Source organism: Leptopilina heterotoma, unplaced genomic scaffold, assembly GCF_015476425.1.
Source record: "Leptopilina heterotoma isolate Lh14 unplaced genomic scaffold, ASM1547642v1 Lhet_228, whole genome shotgun sequence".
Lineage (NCBI taxonomy): Eukaryota > Metazoa > Arthropoda > Insecta > Hymenoptera > Figitidae > Leptopilina > Leptopilina heterotoma.
In genome coordinates, this window is record NW_025110946.1 from 1,695,225 (window position 1) to 1,721,285 (window position 26,061).

General features: G+C 30.9%; 1 protein-coding gene across 1 annotated transcript in view; it reads right to left on the reverse strand.

Annotated features, from left to right (window-relative positions):
- The window catches only part of LOC122502433 (GAS2-like protein pickled eggs), a 306,098-nt gene that overhangs the window by 33,155 nt on the left and 246,882 nt on the right, over positions 1–26,061 (reverse strand). Inside the window, exons 7-8 of the mRNA XM_043612483.1 lie at positions 2,743–3,193; positions 2,246–2,645 (exon numbers count right to left, since the gene is read on the reverse strand). Coding sequence (XP_043468418.1) covers positions 2,246–2,645; positions 2,743–3,193 — 851 coding nt within the window. The remainder of the gene's footprint in view (positions 1–2,245; positions 2,646–2,742; positions 3,194–26,061) is intronic.

Below are 26,061 nucleotides of genomic sequence, written 5' to 3' on the forward strand. Positions count from 1 at the left end.
TTTCGGAACGAATTTTGTGCGATTATCGTGCGAATTACTATCGAATTTTTAATGGATAATTTAAAAAAAATTCTGCTGTGAAATTCTTATGAAATTCCGTACGTGTAAAATATTTTCGGCCGCACATTTCAGAACGAATATCGTAGAGTAGAAGGGGGTAATGTAGTGCACTGGCTTTACCGACTAAACAAATGAATTGAATTACTTGCCGTTGGTATGGTAGGTTTAAAGTATCAAAGTTTATCAATGTATATCATTTTGGCTTTATTGTGCTTCTTCATTAAGAAGTTGTAGCATCACTTTAAAAACACTAGATTTCGAAACCATATTTCTGTTTTTTAGTGACTTGAAGAAAATGTAAAACTCGTTAAAAAAGTATCAGGTAAGTGCTTTTTCCATGTAAAATTTACTTCTAAACACAAATTTAGTATTGTTTTGACGTTTAATTTTGTTTTTATTGAGATATTGAAGTCAACGTGAAGAAAGTGCTTGGGGGCAATATAGTGCAATTATACAGAGTACCCTAAAGATGTATTATTTAACCATGTTTGCTTTTTGCAAATTTTTGCAGTTTTCTTTTAGTTTTACCTAACATATGACCAAAGAAATCTCTAGTTTATAATGCTGTCCACGAGACGAGATAATGCCATGCAAAGTCTCGATCTCGTCTCGGTTTTTACATGCAAAGTCTCGTCTCGTGGGCATCACTACTAGTTTATAGTTTTTTAAGTTTCTTATGTTCCTAATATTATAACTAATAAAGTGGTGCACTACATTGCCCCACAAATTTTAGAATGTCGAAAAAAAGTGCCCTCAGTTTTTTGGATATAGAAAAGCTCCATCTACATCTACAAAAAAATAATGTACACCATAAATGTATCAAGAAGCATTGTCTTTCCAACGAGTCCTTATTGATAAAAATTCGTTGAAAATTGCGACCACAGGAGTCTTCGAAAGAAAAGTGCACTACATTACCCCCTTCTACTCTACTATATTCAGAAAATTTTAAAAATATTCTACTTGATATATAATATTTAATTATGTTCCCCTATAGAAGTCTGCACATAATTTCTGCTACAAATTTTGTAAAATATTTATATCGAATTTTGTATGAATAATTTTAATAATATTCTGATGGAAAGTTCGTATGGAATTTTGCACGTAATTGTTGCTAAAAATTTTGTCTTACGTAATCTGTTTGAAATTCGTTCGAATAATTTTCACCTGTGAAGTGAAAACAACATTAATTTTATTTTTGGTAAAGGTGAGAGTATGTGAAAAAAATTAACTTGAATTTTGGTGCAAGTGAGAGTATAAGTGAAAAACAATTATTTTCAGTTTTGCTAAAAGAGAAAGTAAGAGTGAGAGTGTAAGTGAACAAAATTTAATTTAGATTTGGTAAAAGTCCCCTTGAAAATTATTTTAAAGAAGAAAAACGTTTTTCTAGAACGGATCGATTAGGCTCAATTTAGAATATCAGTTTCCGTTCTAAATGTCAATTCACGGCAATTCTTCACCCACCAGAATATAAAACAGTCTAAAAACTTTTTTTTTGCATACATATCGTCGGAGCTACTGCAATACTGCACATCTGCAAATTCATTAAAGGCTACAGTGCCGCTCAATATAGGATTTATCCACCCTAAGGCAAATAAAGACTTTACAAAAGTTTTTTATTTTAATTTCTAATAAAGGTAAAAAGTTGGTTAGGGTATCATTTTAAAGCTAATATTCCCTACTTTCATAATATCAAAATATGAAGTTTAAAAAAATTTTCTTAATTCTTTAATTGCAGTTAACAGTAAACAAAATTTTTTCAATTTTTTGACGTATGACGGGCAAATCCTATTGAGCGGCACTGCACATTGCATAAAGAATTGCACAAAAAGTAGCCTTTAAGGAATTCGCAGATGCGCGGTATAATAAATTAAGTAACTACTAAAAAGTATAGATCGTTTAATAAATTCAGAACATTTATACTGATCATAGACTACCGAACATTTAAATCTCCTTTTAATGAAATAAAATTGAGAAAATAAAATAGTAAAGAGGATGAAATATCAAAAGCAGATTGTGTCAAATGTTTTGTTTTTTCTTTACCTAAAGTTGATGAGGAGATTATTGATATAAGAGCTTTATCTTTATAATGTATGATCTGATAGTGAATTTGAGACGGAGAATTTTATTATAATAGCATTGACAGTAATCTGGTCATTTTTTGACAAGGTGAAAGAATGTTACTTACTGTGACAGTCGACAACCGTGGGCGACACTTGAGTACCGGTTCCCGTACTAACATTCGTTGTTGATGTTTGTACAGCGCCTAAACTTCGGTAACCTTCATCGGAGACCTCGCTACCGTTGTCGGAGTGTTCACCATCGCCGTGCGGTGACTTGGGATACTGGGGACTTTCTTTTCCGAAAGATTCACTCGTTTCGTCCTTGACGGGAGGACTTGGTGTTGGACTACGACTCGATGAATATTCTTGACATTTATAATTGTAAATTGTTGACTCATACTTTGGAGTGTCATCTTTGTCTGTTGTTCTACGAGCAACACCACCATCCACGACGTAGCGTTTCGAAAATTCCTCCGAGAGTGGCACCTTTGCCTTGATCTCTTGGTGAAGGTCCTTTTTAGGATCCTGAAACATTTTTTTTTCTCATTAGTCATCTTCTACACTTTGTAATTCTAAACTCTTCAATACTAATTGCGTAATTTATAGTGAAAATAAAATTCACCTGATAACTATCCTGATGTCTGCTGTGATACATTTGAGATCTTCCATCGTACTTAACTTGTCGAATTTCTTCATTAAGTGCCTTTCGCGTTGGATCGAGATTTCTGGGAGATGATGGTTTGCCATTTTCCACCTTTGGAGTTGGACTTCTCGATCTTGGATATGTCTTCGGTGTTGGTGATCGAGACCTCAATTTTCCGGCATCGACTGATTGATGTGTCTGATTAGTGAGGAACTTCCTCTGTGGTGTGGGACTTCTGGAACGATTTCCCATCTTTTTCACGTCTTCACCGAGAAGTCTGTTGGCTTGGTATGGAGTAGGTGATCGAGATCGATTGCTCGAAATGCTCCTGGGGATTTGCAATGATAATAGCTGCTGATTTTGAGATTGTAAAGTACCAGCACAGGATCCAACACTAGAGGCGGAACTGCGGCGGGTCCTTGGAGGTGATCTGAATGAAAAAAAGTGATATTCTATCGTGCTAAATATCCTCCCATAACAATTCTAAATGCTACCCTATGTCGTCACATAAATTTTCATTAAAAATATTCATTTTTAACTATTAGGAAAGCATCTTTTGAACAATATTAATCATTTAGCTCAAAATGTTCGATTTCTAACTTTTTTGTGACTATTTAAATTAAAATTAAAATAATTATGGATTAATAGTTCTTTTTGTTTAAAATTAGGATATAGTATCACAGAAGAAATTGATGTCAGTAAATGTAGTTTGTTGGAGGCTAATAGTTGATAAAGATAAAGGATAAAGGGTAAAATTGAAGGAGGTATAATTTAAGCATTGGCTGTTTTTGGTATTCACTGAGGGTTAACCCCTAATTAACAATGATCCAATCATCAATAACATTTAGTTTCAGATCTATAACCAATCACGACTAACTTTGATAAAGCCCCATAAAGACTTTAAAGAGTCGTTACCCTAGGTCAAAATTTAGGTCAAATTATAGCTATTTTTAACCTACATGTCAAAAAGGCGACCCCTTAGAGCCCTTCAAAAGGTCGTTCCCTTACGTCTAAATTTAGGTTAAATTTGCCCAATTTTTCGACTTGTAGGTTAAAAAATAGGTCACATTTGACTTAAATTTTGACCTAGGATAATGTCCCTTTGGTGGATCCTAATGAGGCCTCTTTTTTACCTGTAGGTTGAAAAATACGTGAAATTCGACCTAAATTTTGACGTAATTCTTACTACTTTCCTAATATATCAAGTGGGAGGTTTGACATCGAGGTATAATGATGTGCACTGTAGATTATTGTCCAGTACACACCATTAGAACTAGGCTGAAGATAAAACCGGTTGTACTCAGGAGAGGTTTTGTACATTTTCTCTCTCCTCTGGCGAGAAAACCCATTAGACCTTAAGTGAACTTATGGAGAACTAAACAGTTCCGCCATGACTGTCACGTTACACATAAAGGTTGTAGTAAGGTTACACCTTAAGGTTGAGGTAACGTTACAAGTAAAATGGTAACACTTCTATATTGAACTACAAAAAAGAATAAATAAATATTTTTAATAACATAGTGTAGCTACACTACTGCGGTCGCGGGGGGCTCGAGTTATCGGGACGCCTGGGGTCGATTTTCTAAGTTTGAAAACAACTAACTTCATAGATCACGAACATGAGATAGAAAAAGATACAAAATATATCTGTCCTTTTTAGGGTTCCTTACACCTACGGTGCGGTGTACCCCTAGTAAGAATGAGGAATTAATAAGAATTCGAAATTTTTAATTCTTTTGACTTCCGTTTCTGACCAATTCTTTTCATTTTCATTTGGAGAAGCCGAAAACAAGCTAAGTTTAATTCTTTTGAATACCGTTTTAATATTTTAAGCGGAAAAAAATTTGTCTGTCCGAAGATTTGAACCCTCAAGTTTCATTGTCGGAGACAAACAGCTTTGTCGAGTACCGAGTACTACACAGTATTTCAGAATTCACAAAAATTCAAAAATTAAAGAAATATTAAAACGGAATTTATTAGAATTCACTTTTAAGAAATCTTTGCCTCAAAAAGAAATACCTACATATAAATTAAACAGAAGCGGAATTCAAAAAATTGTTAATTTAACCTTTTCTACAAAAGTTTTAACTTTTCAATTCTTCTCAATTTCTTACTGCTTACTGTTTTCTACGTAAACTACATAAGAAATGACGCATCATTTTCCAACCCTGCTGCAGACCGACACAGATCAGATATTATTTCGAAAGGTAACTTGGCTAATAGCGCGCTGCCGACCGGCTACGGTTAAATCATAGTTTTGACTGGGACAATTTTTTAATAATAGACCAAGATATTAATTACACTAAATGCTTAGTGTCCGAAATGATCCATATTAATTTGCGAAAAAACTCGGTTATTAAAAAAGATGTACAAAATCTCAGTAATTATTACAACATGACCTTAAGTTCATGTTATTCAGTGTGACGTATTTCCATAGTAAATAAGTATATGGCGCACGTGACCACTAAATAACATGTTCGTAACGCAAAGAAACACTCGTAACTTGTCCGCTCGGATTTACCTTGACAAATGTCTCACTCTATTTTTGTTTGCTGATGTGTCGTTCACCCCATCTTCATCGATTCATACTCATCATGTAATGCGAACTTCAATTTTGAAATAGTTTCTAATCGTACTCGTTCAATTCTAAACGTTCTCTTTGAACAAAATGTATAAAGTGTGTTGTATACCAATTTTGCAGCAGAAAGTACCCTTAATAAATAACTTGCTCAATTAAAAATTATGAATAAAAATAGAAAATACAATATGTAATATAATAAAAATATTTGTTAAAAACTTATTTCAATAAAAGTAATTTTAATAATTATTTACATTTTTTATTAATACTAATAATAGTTGATGAACCTACTAGAACAATTAATATTTAATTTTGTTGCGGGGAATTTTAACCAATGCTAATTCAAATAGACAGTGGCGCCCTCGCTTAGGATAAAATTTGTTGCAGGGAATTTTTACCCCAAAATTAGGTTAAAATTTATACTTTTTTTCTTGTGTTAATTAATACACTGTAGCAGTACTGTATATTAACTTTGACAATCAGTACTGGCAAAATGTTATCATACCAAAGTTCTGCCTTCTCTGGCGACATATTTTGAATTAGTACTGCGACATCAGTAGTCGATTTCTGATTGGTAATAATCAATTAATGTATGAAATAATTTATATTAGTGTAAATTACTTATTATCATTACCACCCGCTTCTCTGTGATTTCATTACAAGGTATTCAACTCAAATTAAATAGCTTAAATCTGAAGCACTTTTTTTCACAGAGTTCTGTGAGGAGAAATAGCCTTCCCCCATCATGCAGCCAGTGGCCTAAATTCAAGCTTTGAATATCATAAAATTTATAATTTTTATATTAGAATGAAAAAATTTTGAAGCTGTCTAATCCCAATGGGAAATGCCAGTGTAGTGCCGATGCTCACCACTGGCTTAGTACTCAGACGATTGTTCGGCGTAGTCTAGCCGAGCCTCGACAATTAGTGCTGGCGCAGTACAGAATTTTTGTTTCGCCAAAGCTTGGACAAGGCTCGGCGGCAAGTGCTGGCTGAGTATAGAAAAATTGTTCACAACGCTCTTTGCCAACATTGCTTTTTTGACATAAACTTGAAAAAAATTATAAAAAAAAGTTTATGAATGTTTATAAATATAAATTTATTGAAAAAAATTAATATTTTACTTTTCAGTTGTTCATTTTTTATTCTTGTCAAATTTAATAATAACAATTTAACACAATTGTCTAATTTTGTAAATAATAAATTATTTAAACAAATTAAAATTATAAACAAAATTTAAACTTTAATCTCAATAATAATTTGGTTCCTATTAAAATACTATTATACTTCTTACTATGAATAAAAAATTATTAAAAAATTACCACGTAATTTAAGAATTACGTAAAATGTTAAATGCAATAAGTAAAGTAATTTAATTTTTAAAAATTTAGTTTAATTTATTTTATTTCAATTTATTATTTCTAACGTATCCCTATTTTTTTCTCATCTTTGACTCAATAATTGTATGTCTGAATGATACTGAGATATTAAAATTTTACTGCACACACGTGTCGTTTGCATAGTGGTTAGAGCGTTAGTCTGTTAGTCCGTAGGTCGTAGGTTCGATTCCCCTCGTCAGCAATTTTGTTTATTTTCATAGGTTTGCGATATTTCTAGATTCCAATCGTCAGGTACTAAAATATGAAAATCTAATGCACACTTACTGTAATTGTTTATTATTTAATTTTTAAATGTTATAAACAATTTTTTTCTACTTCATTTACTATATCCATATTGTTAGTCTCCATCTTTAATACAATTTCTTTAAGAAGAGAAATATTTTATGAATAATAACTATTTATTAATATTATTTACCATTTTGTTGTTAAATTATTTATAATTATTAATTTACGACTAATTAATAACAATACGGCATTTATTGCGGCAATATTCTCAGCCAGCACTGGTCCAGTGCTGCGCCAGCGCTGTCTGGCAGCACTGACAGACAGTACTTCGGCAGCGCCGGACGGCGTTATCATCCCAGAGTTATGCCAGTGCTGGCTCTCAGCCTTGCCGCCAGTGCTGCCAGTGCTGGCGCAGTACTACGCCAGTTGTAAATTTCCCATTGGGATGGAAGAAAACTCCTCTCCGTATATCCCTGGTTAAAAAACCGGACAGATTTTGGACTAATCCGAAATTTGTCCGAAACAGTGAGGTTTATGGTCAGGTTTCTGTCACCCGAAATTAATCCGGACAAATCCGAACTTTTTACGGTTTGTGAACAACTAGTGAATCCGGAATGTATCCGAAACAGTCAACAATTAGTCCGGACAATTTATTGAATGTTAATAAAAAATAATTATACAAGTTACACATATTAATTATTATATTACTTTATAGTACTTTCAAAATATTTTTCAATATACACGGAGAAAAAAATGCTGTTGAATCAATGACATATGGGTTTGATTCATTGAATAGTGTCATAACGGGCTGCCTAACGTATATGCTGTTGTTTTGAAAGCACCGATTCTAATGATTCGATAGTATCACTTTCTTTGAAACAAAAGCATATTTCTCAAATTGACAGCATACTATGTTAATTCGAAGGTGAATCCTTTTGAATCAATAAACAAAATTTTTTAATTTAACAGTATATGCTTTTGAGTCAATGACTATAACTTTTAAATTTAAAAGCATCATTTTTATGATTCAAAAATTTGTACTCTTAATTTTTTTAGTTGTTGCTATCGATTGAATAACACCATACTGTTAATTCAATTCTTTTATGTGGTTAAATATATACCAACGATAAATTGAAAAAAGGGAATTTTTGTTCACATGTTTTTTATATACTATAATTAATTCTCACACCTTTAACACAACACTTTTTATACACATCTTTTTTTCAATTTTTCACACTAACATATACATCTTTATTATTATTTTCATTTTTCCCAACGGCTAAACACACACACACATACACATTCAAACACACTTGTCTTTTTTAGTCAGAAAAATACGGCTATTCCCAAGCGGTCACCCATCCATTTAGTAACCGCGACCAACTACGCTTAACTTCCGTGATAGACGAGAACCGCCGCGCTGCAATGTAATACATCCGCTTCTCAACGTTGGGCACTTACTTTGTGGTTAAATACCGTGCTCGAGATTTTTCGCGTATATAAGGGAACTTATATAGGGAATTTATATTTAACTAGTCATTAATTAATTAAAAGAATTTAAATAATACTTTTTTATATTGGAATCTCAAAAACGACAGGTTTAATAAACATATAAATATATGTGGGTAAGTATTTCAATAAATTTAGTACCTGTCAATGTCTCAAAACATAGTGTTCTTATTTTTATAGCATATGCTATAGGCAGTCCGCAATAGCACCACTCATTGAAACGAAAGCATATGCTTTCGTTTTCAGAGCGCGCTTCTTTAGAGCAAACAATTTTTCATTTGATTTAAATTTACACGCATTTTCTTCAAATTCATCTATTAGATGCTTCAAATGAATAATGTCAAAGAAGCAAAAAAATAATTCTGTTGCTATATATAGATGAACTATAGAAACAATTTGCACAATATCATTAATTCTACAGTACCGTACTTTTAATTTAAACAGTTTCATTTTTTCATTTTAAGCAATATACTTTTCGATTAATAAATGTGTCATTGAATCAATGACGGGGAATTCAATAGCATGGAGATATTTGATTCAACAGCACTTTTTTTTCAGTGTACCTATCGCAATTTTATTTACATTAAGGAGTTACGTACAGTTAGAATTTTCAAAAATTCGATTTTTTTAATTGCATTTTCTAAAAATATAACATTTCAAGAGTATTCTCTTAAAATTTGAGAAAAATCGGACCATTATTTGTGGAGATATAGATTTTTGAATGGAGCTATCTCAGCCGTTACTGTGGCCAGGCGGCGGTACTTAAAACTTTGAACTCGTTTTTCTCAAAACCATGTTTTGGGAGTCGGTGATCACTGTAACTTGAGAACGGCTTTACCGATCGGTTTTAAATTTTTACCACTTATTTGTTATATAATTGGCCGGTACATAGACGAAGGATTCTTTTTTTATATAGCCGAAAATGAAAGTCAAATTTTAATCAAAAAACAATTTTTGACTTTCAGCATCCGCCATTTTGCGAAAAATCAAAATTTCTCAAATTCCTTCGTCCAAGTACCGCATAATATCATTAACTTACGATTTGAATTTAGATGATCCAGTCAAGAGATAGCATGATCACCGCGAAACCATTTTTATTTAAGAAGTTCACGCAAATGTTGTATCATTCACATGTTTATTTATATTTATCTACTATAATTTCAGAATATTTTCTTGAAATATATATATTTTATGTGGAAAAAGATTTGTTATTAATTATTTTATTGTATGGCCACAAAAAATTCCTAAAAAAACAACTTTTTTTGAAGCTCTAACTGTACGTAACCCCTTAACTTAAAATTTCTAACGCTTGGGGATTCGAACCTACACCTATCTAACATCATAACGCACCAAAATCGAATACACTAACCACCATACCACGCTCTCATGGGAATTCAAATTCATAATAGAATTTATAAAGTACCACAAAAAGAAATGACAAAAAACTAACACATCAGTATTAATTTGTAAATTTGTGAAAACAAATTAACTGCAGAAGTAAATATTTTATTTACCATAAGTAAATACCTTGAATAAAAATTCGGACCGATTTTTTTTTTTTTTTTTTAATAATAAACGGGATCAAGAACTTTTGTACATTTGTACTCTTACAATCTAAGGCGAATAAACAACCTATACCTATTTGTTTTAACAATAAAAATAAAGCTAGGTGGCTGGTAAGTAATAACTAAAATTAATCAAAAGCAAAAATCGCACATAGTACTACAACAATTTAATTATACAATAATGCCCGCAAAGATGCAGTGAAACTGGCAATATTAATTTCAAAAAAATTTATATTATCGGAAATCGAATTCGCCTCTCTACTGAGTCTACTTATTAAAGACATATAACCATAATTCGTTCTATGATACGGTACAACAAAAACAGAATAGTATCTACTTGATCTCACAGGAACATTTAAATTAATTAATGGCAATAAATGCGGACACTGAATAAATCCATTTAGAACCTTATAAAAAAATAACATGTCAGAGAAAAGGAACCTAGACGTGACCAAGGGAATGTTAAATGTAATACGTAAATTACTGTAGTCATGAGTGTGTCTGTCAAAAGGTACATTGAGTTGACGTGCAGCAAATCGTAAGAATCTATTCTGAGTACGCTCAAGCCGAATAATATTGTAAGTATAAAATGGAAACCATATAATTGAAGCGTATTCAAATATAGATCTAACCAATGAAAAGTAAAGAGTTCTGAGTGTATTCAAGTTATAAAATACTGATGCACGCCGCATAACAAAACCAAGAGACCTCAGAGCTCTTGAAACCACCTCATAGATATGTTTATTAAAAGAGAGATCACTACTCAGAAGTATTCCAAAATCACGGATACTAGTTACCCTGTCTAAATCATTTCGACCAATGGAGTAGAGATAATTCAAGGTAATACCCTTAGAAAATGAAATTACACAACTTTTGTTCATGTTTATTGGCAAATGATTATCCCCACACCACTTATCAAGACGATACAAATCCATCTGAAGACTAAAAGAATCATTACAAGAATTGATGCGACTTATTAATTTATAAATTTTTAAATCATCAGCATACAAAAGAAAAAGAGAATTTTTAATAGCATGTTTAACATCATTTATATGTATTACAAACAATAGTGGTCCAACGTGTGAGCCCTGAGGTACACCAGAGGTAGCTAGAAAAGAATAAGAAAAAACATTGTCAACCCTTACCACCTGATATATATCAGAAAGATAACTTTTAAAGAATAAAATTAGATTTTCAGACACACCCAAAGATGTAAGTTTATTTATTAAGATACAATGATCAACTTTATCAAATGCTTTCGAAAAATCTGCATAAATCGCATCAATTTGAAAGCCCTTTTCAAGATTAGTGGTCAAATAATTTATAAAAATTCCAAGATTTGTTACAGTTGACTTATTTTGGACAAATCCATGCTGCTCTTCGATTATCACATTTGAGACAGACGAATATAATGAATCAAATACTATACTCTCAAATATTTTTGGGATAGCACTAAGTATTGAGATTGGTCTATAATTTTCAACATTATTTTTATCATTACTTTTATATACAGTAATAATTATAGCCTTCTTCCATTCAAAACAAATAACTATTGAATCCGTAATTAGTCCGGTTTAGTCGAAAGTTATTCAGATCATATGCAACTAGTAAATGCAGAAGTAATCCGGTTGGTTTAACCAGTGAATCCGCAGCTAATCCGAAACAGTCTGCTTATGGTCAGGTTTTTGTCACTCGGAATTAGTCCGGATAAATCCAAAGTCTATACGGTTTGTGTATAACCAGTGAATCCGAAATTAGTCCGAAGTTAGTCTGATAATACGCAACTTCCAAATGTGAAATTAGTCCGATTAAGTCCGGAATTAATCTGGTTATGGTCAGGTTTTTGTCATACGAAATTATAATTATATTTTGAATTTATCTGTCTGTGGACTGTCTGTGAATTGTATATATTTAAAAATTCCATATTATTATAAGACTTATTTTCGGACTGGGGTGTTTTGGTAGGATATTATTCGGATTGCTGCTGACTATTACCGGATTCATACACTGAGAGAAGTCCGGGAACTAATACGTCCCGTGCGAGGCTTGAGTGATAATTTTGAATGTTCTTATGTGAACCCTCGATCGGGACGTCTCAAGCCCCGATAAAAAACGTGGAACGTCCCGAAGCGGGATTACTTACAACTTTTAGTTTCGGCCACGAGTTGTTCTCTCACATGCGGGAACAATGTTTGACGGACTCGGGGCGTCTGAGCCCTAGATTCGAAACATCTCAAACGCAACAAGAACAGTAGCTTATAGCGACGTCTAGCGGGAACTATTACGCCCTGGACTTCTCTCAGTGTAGCATACACTGAAAAAACCTAGTCTCAAAATGAGTAGCGTACGCTACTCATTTTGAGTTGCAACAAAAATGAGACTCTTAGGTGGCCCCACGTTCTATGGCGTTTAACATAGTCTCATTTTGAGATGCAACAAAAATGAGACTGGGTTTTTTGTGTGTAAATATTTCGGATTGTTTCCTATTTGTTTTGGAATAGGATTTTACCACACTAATTCCATTAGTGAACTAATAATAACTAATAAAAACTAACTAATAATAATAAATTGAAGCGAACTAATGTCGGATTTTTTGCGTACAGATTTCGGATTATTTCGTGCTTGTTTAGGATTATGGCTTTTAATTGGATTAAATCCGGATTGTTGCAGACAATTTTCGGATTCCTAGCATATAGATTGAAGAAATGAGTATACCAAAAGAATCAAATGATATAATATTAATGTAAGAAGAGAAACAAAGTATGACGAAATGGACCAACATATAATGAAAAATGTTGATGATAAGAAAAACAAAAAACTACAGTTTATTATCAAGTTTATTCCACTTACATAATATGTAAGAGTAATTAACTGTATTAATTAGACAAATACACGGAAAAAATTAGTTGCTGAAATTTTCCGCGACTTTGTAAAAGACTCTCGGATTTAGTGGAAAGTATTAAAATTTTAAAAATCACTGAGTTTTAAAAATCATATTGACAGGTTGCAGGAAAAATAAACTACATTCGAAGAGAATTTAGAAAAAGAATTCGAAACTTTCAGCGTCAGTCGCGGAAAATGAAAACACAGCCGGCGCGCGAACGATTTGGCGACAGTCGCGGAAATCTTGTTCTATATGAAAAAATTCCGGGACATTAGATGCGCCGAGGACAGTGTCAACAGCAGTACATTTCATTTTGCACGTCTGAGGTGCCATTTCGAGATATCAGACGTACATAATGCACGTCAGATACGCCAAACTGGCACAGATGACGTGCAAAATAAATGTAGAAGAAAATTTGACACAACCTGTACATCTGACGTGCCGAAACTTTTTCCGTGTAGTATTCTAAACTTTCATCGATAGTCGCGGAAAATGAAACATTCGGCCGACCAATGAAAAAAAAATTCTTTCAGTTCTTATTTATTTTATTCTTATTATGCCTTATATTTAATTACACTCGTACATTTATACATAATCACGACACTTATCACATGTAATCGAACACTATTTAAACACTAATTTCCTACGTCAAACTAAATAACTAACACTAACACGCATATTACCCTACGCTTTCGCAGTTTCGCACGCTACAAATCTACTTTTTTGCAACACTAACCTGTAAAATTCAATTTTACACACAGAAAACTGTGTGTAAAGTACTTCATTTTATAGCGGTGTGTAAAGTGTTACTTTACACACCGCTAGCAGTGTGTAAAGTGAATTCCAGTGTGTAAAGTGATTTTCAGTGCGTAAAATGATTACTTTACGCATTCTTGTGACTGTTTGATGAGAAACCATGAATTAAAGCTTTTAAACAACAATTTACAATCACATTTTTATTTTAGCTTCTAGAAAACTTCATTTAACAGTTCCCCCACTACACCTAAACTTTCAGTAATATTGGCAATATTGCTGCAAGTTTAGTTGTTTTAGTGTTGCAAAAAATGTTGTATGACACTCGTGCGTAAATCAGATTATACTTGTGTGACTTGCAGCACTCGCCTTCGGCTCGAGCTGCAAACGTCACACTCGTATAATCAACGATTTTACGCACTTGTATCATAAATAACTATTTCATCGTCCTTATATATTAAATGAAACATTTCTTTACAGCTTGCGAGAAAAAGTGCAATATTTTGAAAATTATAAATCTCAAATATTTCTGCTCAACATATTCTAGAATTTTAAAGAGTATTTCAGTATGCGTTAAGAACTATTTTACACTTATTTCCATTTTATTATTTTTAAATTATCACATGTATAGAAGAATTATAATATTTAATGAAAATAATAATTAAACCAAACAAATTTTTTTCTGTTAATTACTGTAAAAACTTCTTTAACGATTAAGAATTATATTTTATATTATTGTATGTTATAATGTTTTTAATTATTTTGAATAATATGATTTGATATATTATATATTATTATAATAATCAATAATTAATTATAATAATTCATAATAAACAATCCTAAAAATTTTGAATATAAAATATGTAAATAAATATTAAAATACAATTCTACAATTTCTATAAATTTATAATGTGCGTATTAAAAGTATTATTTACAATTTAATTTTAATGAAATAAGCTCGAGAGTGATTATATTTTTTGATGAAACAAAATATTCATTTAAAATTGGTATTTAATTGTCACAAATTATTTTAAATTTCTTACCGGATTTTCAAACTCCTCCATTGTAAAGGTGCGCGATACCAATGAAAATAAAAATAGTCACTTTCTCATTGAAAAGTAATGATACCCGTGTGGAAATTTTCTAATGGCCCTTTATTAGTTCTACCTAGATTTCCCCTTTATTAACTTGGTCCTAGCTTGTTTATCCTTGTAGGCCCTAGGTTGAAACGTCACGCTCTTCTAGCCCGGTTCTACCTAGAGAATCTAGTTAGGCCCAATAAAAGGAACAGTTCAATTAACTATTTAAAAAAAATTATTTATTCTTATTTATTATTATGATTCATTATTTCATCTTTTTTTACCTACTTTTGTTATCATGTAATTTATAATACTCAATTCCTATATACTAAACAGAGAAAAAATCCCCACACGTTGGGAGTTGAACGCACGACCCTAACATTCGTAAACCGACAACCTAACCACTTAACCACGCTCGCTCGGTACGATGTGTTGCATGATACTTCAGGTTATTCTTGTCATCATAAGTCATATGAAGTATTCCATTATAAATGCCTCAAAATAATAAAACTGAAGTCAGTAACATTTTCGTTGACGCAAAATGAGAAAAGAATTTTTTTAAAGATCAAGATGCAAATAATTTCTGATAAAAAGAACTTAATTGTTCTTTTCATTACATCCTGCATAGATTTTTAATCCAATCGGGGAGGGAAAGTCAATTGTTATTTAAAAATTGAAGTTTTTATCTCATTTCGTCGACGTAAACGTTAGAAACTTCAGTTTCATTCAACAAAATATGATTTTAACAAAAGTTAACAAATCCGTGAACGGTTTTAAAAATTTAACTTGAAAAATATATTGTAACGAAAAGTTTAATTGAGTTAATTAACTGAAGCTTAAATCAAAGCTCATGAAACTTTAAATAAATCTTTAATGTCAGCAGTTTTTCAATGTTGGGCGCAAAAGTTAACTGAACATTGCATGAATGTTTACAATTTTCTTTAATTTAAATAAATTTTTTCTTTAAAGGAGGAAGTTTAAAGAAAATTTTAAAAAGTTTTGAAAAACTTAAAAAATTAAAGAAAATTGTAAACATTCATGCAATGTTTAGTCAACTTATGCGCCCAACATTGAAAAACTGAAGACATTTAAAGATTTATTTTATCTTTCATAAGTTTCAGAACTAAGGATATGCTGTAAATATACTGGTGGCCAAGGAGAAATCAACATAACCTTTAAATTCAACTGAAAAATTAATAAATTTGACTATGTCATATTTTCATACAACAGATTGAAGCAGTAACTTATATTTTACTAATTGACCCATTGGGAAATTTCCAACCGGCGCGGATCCTCGCCTGTACCGACGCCGGAGTAGTGGTACTGGCTGGGAACCGCCTGCCTACCGCCCGAGAACTGGTATTCTACCAAAAGATGACTTGGCCAGGAGCTGGCTGGCAATCCGTCTCGGAACTGGCATTCTACCGCCCGGTAACCGGCCGCGAAGAGCCGTTCCGTGTATAATTCAACCGGCTGGGACCCGGCACTGTACCGACTGCGGATCTTTCATTTCCTAGCCAGATGTGCGCTGGCAATGCTGGCATTCTACCGCCTGACAACCGGCTCGGATCAAAATAATAATTTCAACAAAATATATCAATAAAAAAATAATAATTAATTGCAAAAGATAAATACTGATAACAATTCATTGATAGTTCACTTTACACATTTTTTTATACACTTAACGGTATTTTTTTATATTCACATTTGAAAAATCCTAACGCTTGGGGGTACGGAACCTACGCCTAACCGAATATTTACGCACCGAAATCACGCACGCTAACCACTATGCTACGCTCGCATGGAACTCTCAAATCTTAAATGCTTTCAAGTCTCACTAGCTAAAATGAAAATTGTAAAATTACTACGCGGCAATAAACAATTTTCAAATACGGACTGATGTTATACCGGTATTTATGAATATTTTAATATTTCGTTTAAAAAGAAACTTGTTAAAATTGTTATTTTATTATTATATTTTTTAATATTTTATTACGTAATTATTAATAATTGAATGAAATTTGAATGCACAACACATTTTTTTAATTATTTAATTTGCAGAAAAGTGTCAATAAATAATTACTTAATATATTGTTTAAATTAAAAAGAGATTATTAATTAATTAACAATAAATAAATTAATTAATAATCTGTTTTTTATATATTTATTTAATGTGTTGTTTATTGTAGGTATTATTATATATTGAACACATTTTCTTTCAAGTTAATATTATTATTTATTAAAAATTATTTATTTAATTGCACATTAATAAAGTTGGATTTTTATAAATATAATGAAAAAATTAAGTTTCTTATATTCTTCCTTTGCATCAGTACAATTAATTTATTTATTGGTTAAATAATAATAATAATAATATTATTATAATAAATGCAATTAGTTATTGTAATAATTAATTAGCTATGATATATATATAATAAAATAAATTTATGATTATACTGATAATGTGAACTATAACAATAAATGACGAGATCCGCAGTCGGATCCGCCCCAGCACCGAGCTAGTACAGACCTAACATCCATCATTCTTCCGACGCCCGTAGAAGAATGAAATCCGCAGGCGGAACAAATCCAGTACCACGCCAGTACTGACGAAAGTAGAAAGGCGGATCCAAAATTCTGAGCCTAATATGTTCAACGCCGGTTGAATTTTGGGATCCGAATCGGTACAAAACATCGGTACTGGCGGTCCGCACGGGCGCGGATCCCAGGCGGTTGTATAATCCGACATTCGTCCGACTTTTCCTCCTGGGGAATCAGTAACTTTCTACTAATTATCAGTAACTCAATTCTGATAATAGTAATTAGTAGAATTCTATTGATAATCTGTCAAATTTTACAAATGAAAAGTTAAAAGTAAACATTTCAGTTCAATATTGTCTCAATCTTGCTATGAGATGTTTAAATATTACTTCAAATTACACATAAACAATTACTGACACATACACCCAGAGAAAAATATTATTTAAACCAAATATATTTTATTTGAGTTAAATAAACGTATTTTTGTCTCAGAACCAACTAGACTTTTTATTTGTTTTAATTAAAAATTTTATTCGACATAAATAAAACATATATTTGAGCCAAATAAATTTTTATTTAAAACAAATAAAATTTATTTGAAACAAATAAAAAGTCTAGTTGGTTCTAAGATAAATATACTATTTCTCTGGGTGTATTTTTCAATATATTTATAACTTATAATCTAACAAGAAGCTGTAGCTATTACCAAGCTAGGACCATTATACTGCCCTCCAAAAGAAAAAGATACATAAGCGACATTACCATCAATCCGAGAAAATCAAAGAAAACTTTTTGCCTCCGGAACTATAATTGAAATTAACTTTTTTAAAAAAATTTTTGATCAATATTTAATAAAAAAATATTCTGCTTCTCATTATGTAAGAAAAAATTAATTTTTTAAACAATTTCTATTGTAAAATGGACATACGGGTTTCTAGTAGTGATAAATACAGACGAATAAAAGCACAAAGTCGCTTATGTTTATTTCTCGGTAAACTTACTCGAGCTGAGCGGTGTCGTCCAGAGGAAAAAGATACATAAGCGACATAATGTAAAAGAACTTAGCCTGTGTAGTAACATTATCGCTTTTCTTCTTCTGTAAACTCGACTCACTGTCAGACCATTTTACAGAGGAAAAAGATACATAAAGACAGTCGAAAAACAGTCGCTTCTTTTAGTCTGTAAAGTCAGCTCACTCTCAGGCTCCTTTACCGAGTAAGAAGATACATAAGCGACTTTGTGTATCATTTTGTCCTGTAAGTTGGTGACGTATGCAGCGTGGTTTACCGAAATATGAACCCACAAAGTGTTTTATGTATCTTTTAACTCTGTATTTCGTCACTTTTTCCATTTTTATCATTTTTAAACAATCTTTTTTTACAATAAATAATTAAATTTTTTAATTCTTTTTTACACAGTTAAATGCAGCTTTTTTTATCAATCCAATGATACCAAAAACTCAATTTTTTCAAAAATGTCGCTTATATGTATCTTTTTCCTCTGGACGGCAGTATAATTATTTACAAAATTTATAAATTTCTTCGCAATAATTTAATTATTTTCATAAATAATAAAATTTTTTTTAGGAATTCAATTATTTAAAAATGTTTTTAAAAAATTCTTTATGAGACTTCAATTTTAAGAAATTTTAATTATTCAATAAATTATTTATTGTTGCATTTAAATTATTGAATTATCTAATAAAATTTTTTTAGAAATGAATTTCATTTAAAGTTTTACATAATAATTGAATATTAAAAGCATTCCCGTGTGGAAATGAAAGTGTGGGCAAAATCTAGCAAAGTTCATCAAAGTAAAGAATAGTATGGGCAAAGTGCAGTAAAGTACGGCTTATATGAGCGTTTCCCATACTTTGGAATGTGCATGGTTAACAACGATATTTAAAGTACGGGGACAGTTCGGCAAAGTATGGGAACAAGAAAATAGGTTTTTCGGGAATATTTTCGAATGAAGAACTACACCAAAGTATTGGAGGCGAGTTTTTTAAATATGAAAAATTAGAAAATTCAAGTTCTTAATTTGTGAAGTTTGGAAAAGTACAGCAAAGTATGGGAGACTAAAAAATTAGTTTTTTTGGGAAATATTAAATCTGAAAATTTAAATTCTGCCTTTTTAGAGTTGGGCAAAGTACGGAAAAGTATAGCAAAGTATGGGAAAGAGAAAAAGGGTTTTTTGAGAAATATTAACACTGAAAATTAAAATTCTGTCTTTTTAGAGTTCGGCAAAGTACAGAAAAGTACAGCAAAGTATGGGAGACTAAATAAATATTTTTCTTAGAAATACATATTAAATCTGAAAATTAAAATTCTGAATTTTTGGAGTTCGGCAAAGTACGGAAAAGTATAGCAAAGAATGGAAGAGTATAGGAGATTAAAAAAAGGCTATTTTAAGAAATAATTTTCTGTTTTAATATTTACCAAAAAACCCCTTTTTTACTCACCCATACTTTGCTGTACTTTTCCTTACTTTACGGAATTCCAAAAAGTCAAAATTTCAATTTTCAGATTTAATATTTCTAAAAGAACAATTTTTTAATCTTGCGTACTTTGCTATACTCTTTCGTACTTTGTCGAACTCCGAAAATTCAGATTTTTAATTTTCAGATATTATAATATTTCCCAAAAATAGTAGATTGTGCATCAAGGGAGGGAAATGGATGATTTCCGACGAGTGTAGTTTGCAGTTCGAGGCGTAGCGAGCAAACGAGCCGAAGGCGAGTGCTTGCGAGCGAAGCCGAGAACTGTAAAACACGAGTGGAAATCAATTTTCCTCCCGAGTTGCACATACTATTTTTTCTAACACACGTATACCGAAAGTACAAACGCGGCAGTTTGATTGTTACTTTTGAATGTATAGTTGTAGCTGGGGGCGGTATAGTTACAACTGTGGTAACTGAAAGTTTGTGAAAAGCTTAAAATAACTAAACTAACCCAAAGAGCGTAGGTTTACGCAAGTAGCGTAAGTAACGTAAGTAACGTAAGTTACGTAACTTACGTAAATCATTTATTATTTGTAACTCGAAAGACTAACATAACTACACCATTTACGTAAGTTACGTAACTACACCATTTGCGTAACTCGCGTAAGTTACGTAAGTCACTTAGCTGACGTAACTCACGTAACTGATTCACCAATGGTCATACTTTGATAATATTACCGAGAAAGCAAGTTACTTTTCCTCCCTCACAGGGAGGGAATGTACATTCCCTCCCGCTCGCAGGGAATCATACACTTTTCTCCCGCTAAACACGTAGGAAATGGTGTACTTTCGGTGCGTGTGGTAGAAAAAATATTTTTTAAATCTCCCATACTTTGCTGTACTTTCCCGTAATTTGACGAAATCTAAAAAGACAGAATTATAATTTTCAGACTTAATATTTTTTAAAAAACCCTTTTTTTATTTTCCCATACTTTGCTGTACTTTCCCGTACTTTGCCGAACTCCAAAAATACAGAATTTTAATTTCCAGTAATATTTCCCAAAAAAATATTTTTTAAATCTCCCATACTTTGCTGTACTTTCCCGTACTTTGGCGAACTCTAAAAAGACAGAATTTTAATTTTCAGATTTCATATTTCTAAAAAAAATATTTTTTACTCTCCCATACTCTGCTGTACTTTCCCAAACTTGCCCCGAACTTCACAAATTTAGAACTTGAATTTTCAGATTTTGCATATCTGTTATAGTTAAAGTCCGAAATCCGTTAATGTGGAGATTAACTAGTTAATCTGCGGATTACCTAAGATTCACAGTTAAAGTAAGAAATTCGGACATTAACTATAGGTAATGCTAACATTAACGAGAATCCAACCGTTAAAGTGCGAAAAGTTGATTTCGTGAAATTCGAGACACTGTCTATCAATCTAGCAAGAGACAAAGTAAGTAATTAATGGTTCTATTGAAAACATTCTATTGAAAATTTTCAATTGAACTTTGACCTGATGTTGACAGGGCAAAAACGGATGCACGTTCCATTTTGGCTGTTGTACTTAATAGGGCAGATGATGGCTTTTACAAACTGGGCAATTTAGTGTTTGTAAACAAATATTTCTCACAGAAAAAGATGTTTCTAATGTTAAAATTTCTTTGCGTCAAACAGCAATACAACAATCTCTTGGTTCTGGTCAGGGTTTTTAAAAATTGTGATTGCAAATCCAAATGCAGAATCAGTAGGTGTGCTTGTCGTAAAAATAATATGTTCTGTAACTCCAAATGCCATAATTCTTTATCTTGCAATAATAAGTAATAAGTTTATTTTTAAAAAAAGTAATAAAATTGAATAACAATTTGAATAATGATATTAATTATTATATTAATTATAATTATATAATAATAATTAATTATAATTAATATAAGTAATAAGTTTATTTTTAAAAAAGTTCCAATATTGTACACTTGTCATTCAATAAAAAATTTTACTCTGAAGCAATAATAATTTATGTTTTATTTCAATTAAATCATTTTTTTGCACTTTAACAAAAGTAAACTCGGTAATGTTCGCATTAACTAGTTAATCTGGATATTAACTAGTTAATGTTCGAAAAAAAAATGTTCTTTAGAACTTTAACGGATTTGATCAGGTAATCCGCAGATTAACTAGTTAATGTGCACATTACCTGAATTTCGGACTTTAACTATAACATATCCATAAAAACTCGCCTCCAATACTTTGGTGTAGTTCTCCATTCGAAAATGTTCCCGAAAAACCTATTTTCTTGTTCCCGTACTTTGCCGAACTGTCCCCGTACTTTAAATATCGTTGTTAACCATGCACATTCCAAAGTATGGGAAACGCTCATTAGCCGTACTTTACTGTACTTTGCCCACACTATTCTGTACTTTGATGAACTTTACTGGATTTTGCCCAAACTTCCTTTTCGACGCGGGTTATAGCATGAATTTTAAGAAATAATTAAATTTTAAAATGGTTTCAAATCAAATTTTTAAAAATTTGTATTTTTCATACTTATAACTAACAATTCTGCAGAATTAATTATTTTAAAAAAGTTTAATTGAATTTTTTTCTGAAATTATTTGAAGCGTTTATTTTTTAATTCGTATTTAATTGAAGAATTTCTGAATAGGGCTAGCTGTTCACGAGACTAGTCTCGGTCTCGTCTTGAATTTCAGTAACGAGACCGAGACGAGAATTAACAAAAAAATTCGAGACCGAGACTAGACTAACACGAGTCTCGGAGTCTCGTCCAGTCTCGTCGAGAGTCTCGACTAACTGACTTTTCATAAAAGGGCCATCCATAAACCACGTAGCCTCTTGAGGGGGAGGGGGGGTCAAGCAATTGACTACAACAAGAGGAAAAAATGGCGCTAATACATGTAATTGCGTACTACATGGGGGAGAGGGGGTCAAAATTCCCAAAAAATGGGGCTACGTGGTTTATGGACGACCCCTAAGTAATTTCGTTAAATTTTTCTTGTAATAAAGTATTTCTAATTTTAATCATAATAGTTATTTATATAGTTAAATAATCTAATAAAAATAGAGAACGTACAGTACATTTTGTAATTTCCAATCAATTATTTAGAGTAAAAAGTTTTTTTTCCTTCTAATTGAGAGGTTGTTCTCTTTAGCAGGTTAAGTAGTAATTTAGCTTAGAAATTCATTAAAAGATGAGTCAATCACCTCACTTTTGTGCTTAAATTAAATTAAATAAATTATATAATAATTTTTATTTGCTTTATTCGAAGATAATTAAATCTAAAAAAATTATGATAAAAAAATTCTAACAATTAAGTAGTATTTAAAAATATTTTTATGTACTTTTTCGAAAACAATTGAATTTCTTAAAAGTGTTTTTGTATTATTTAAAATTCATGAATTTTAATGAAATATTTTGAACACAATTTTTGTCCGCAAAATGGTAAAAATCATTCTAAAATGTTATTATTTTTTGTATGCATTCGAATTTTCGGAAATATGTCATTAAAAGTACTGAAAATAGAAAATTTTGAAAAATTAGAAGTTAATGTTCATTAATTTTCATTTTTAAATTTACGTTTAAAGATTTTTAAGTTTAAAGATTTCAATTATTTTGAAAATTTGCAATTAAAATTCTTCAAAATTTGATTTTCAAAATTTTTAACAACATAGTTTAAAAAATTAATTATTTTCAATTAAATTTGACAAAATTTCAAGTATTAAAAATCTTTTTAATTGTTTATTTCGAAAATTTAAATAGAAAAAAGATTCAAAAACAATTATTGAAAGATTTATTTATAGTTATTTTTCGCACTATGAAAATCGGAATCAGTAACATTTAATACTAAAAAATATGATATTTTGTTGCAATATTTGAAAGAAAATTCGACAAAGTCGCAATTTTTTAAAATAAGTCGAAAAAATCTCAATTTTCGGAAATTTTCTTGACAAAAATATAGTTTAAAAATGAATCAACACTTTCTTTTTATTGACACGAGACTAAACGAGAGACCGAGACAAGACGAGACTCCAGATTTTCATATTTGACGAGACCGAGACGAGACTTTAATAAGTCTCGTCTCGTAAGCAGCCCTATCTCCTACCGTGGGCCACCAGGCCAGTGGCCACTTAATCATTCATTACTTTTCCTTCCCTCATAACATATTCCGGATATTCAGGATATCCTGGGAATATTGATTTGTTTTTGGCGGTTTCGTATTATTTTTATGGGATATTGGTGATTTTTAATAAAGAATTAACTATAATAATCGTCTTATTCATTCTGTGCACACCTGAAGTTATTCATGGTTAATTCAGAAATTCTGAATAATTTAAATTTGGTAAAATTGATTTTAGAATTAAAGAAATTCGTAAACAAATGTAATAGAACATTTTTCGGAGTATCTAATAATTTTTAGAGTGAATCAGAATATTCTTTAGGGTCATGGAAAAAGTCAAAATTTTGTCAAATAATTAAGTTTTTAATATTAAAAAAAAGAAAATATTTTGCAGGATTTACATTTGTTAATTATCTAAAATGTTTATTACAAAATGCTAATATTTTAGAAACAAAGGAAATAATGAATAATTTAATACCTAACTTCAGGTGTGGACAGAATGAATAAGACGATTATTATAGTTAATTCTTTATTAAAAATCACCAATATCCCATAAAAATAATACCAAACCGCCAAAAACAAATCAATATTCCCAGGATGCCCTAGGATATCCTGAATATCCGTATGTTATGAGGGAAGGAAAAGTAATGAATGATTAAGTGGCCATTGGCCTGGTGGCCCACGGTAGGAGCGATGTATTTATAGCGAATTCGGTTATCTGCTCCCAGAGTGATCTTGCTCGGAGTAAGAGTACAGTTTACTCTGCTCTCAAAATGCTCTGCTCTACTCTGAGGTACTCTATGACGTCATAAACACTGGCAGAGTTCAACTGTTTCAGAGCAGAGCAAAATCATGAGAAGCCATGCGCAGAGATAACTCTGATTAATAAATAAATATATCTTTCTAGGAATTTAAACTGTTAAAATATAGTATATTGAACTATATCATAAATTATTTTATTATTTATTATTATCAATTACTATAAAGTTTTAATAAATTAAGTATTACTATATATATACACTACCGTCGGGAATTATCGGTACGGCTGCACACGCACGGCCCAAAAACATACCAATCTTTAAATCACGATTTTTTTTTAAATGCAAATGTCAGAAAATTAACAAATACACCTTTCGAAAGATTATTTAATTCTACGATTAATGATACATAACTGAAAATTTTAATAATTTATACAAAGATTGCAGCAATCGACAAATTTGACAAAAAAATTTAAAAAATAATTTTTTTTTGGAAATTTTTTCAACCTTTGCATGTTTTTTGACAAATGCAGTGAGTTAGTCGATTTTGAACGGTTTTTGGATGAAAATATTCGGCCGTTTATAATAATATCTCGCTAACCGATTAAGATTTTTTAAATTTTTTGGTCTTAAATTAAAGATGGGACTTGAATGATCACACCTATATAAGTTTCAAATTTTTTCTATAATTTTTAAAAAATGTGCAAGGGTTGAAAAAATTTTCAAAAAAATTTTATTTTTAAAATTTTTTTGTCAAATTTGTGGATTGCTGCAATCTATGTATAAATTATTAAACTTTTCAGTTATATATCATTAATCGTAGAATTTAATAATCTTTCGAATGGTATATTTGTTAATTTTTTGACATTTGTATTTACAAGAAAATTGTGATTTAAAGATTGGTATGATTTTGGGCCGTGCGTGTACAGCTGTACCGATAATTCTCGACGGTAGTGTATATATATATATATATATATATATATTTATATATATATATATATATTTATATATATATATATAAATTAATTACTTATTTTTATTTACTTCATTTTATTAATTTGTATTATATATTTTATTAATTTTTCTTTAATTTAATTTAAAGAAAAATAGACAAATATTCGACTGTTATCATTTGTTTAAGTTTACATCAGCTATTAAAGGACGTTTTTATATTTTCATTAAAATTATTTAAAATTTCATTAAATAACTCTTCATCACTTTCACTACTACTGTCACAACATTCCATTAAATACGTGATCATTTTCATGTTTCCCACCATTTCACACGGAAAAAATTAATTTAGTACATTTTACGAAACTAATTTTGGAATAGCGGATACGGAGAGGAGTTTAGTATAAGATAAAACAGAATCAATAGTAATATATGATGACTGCGTTTCTCGAAAACTCAAAAAAAATTCTATGGAATTCA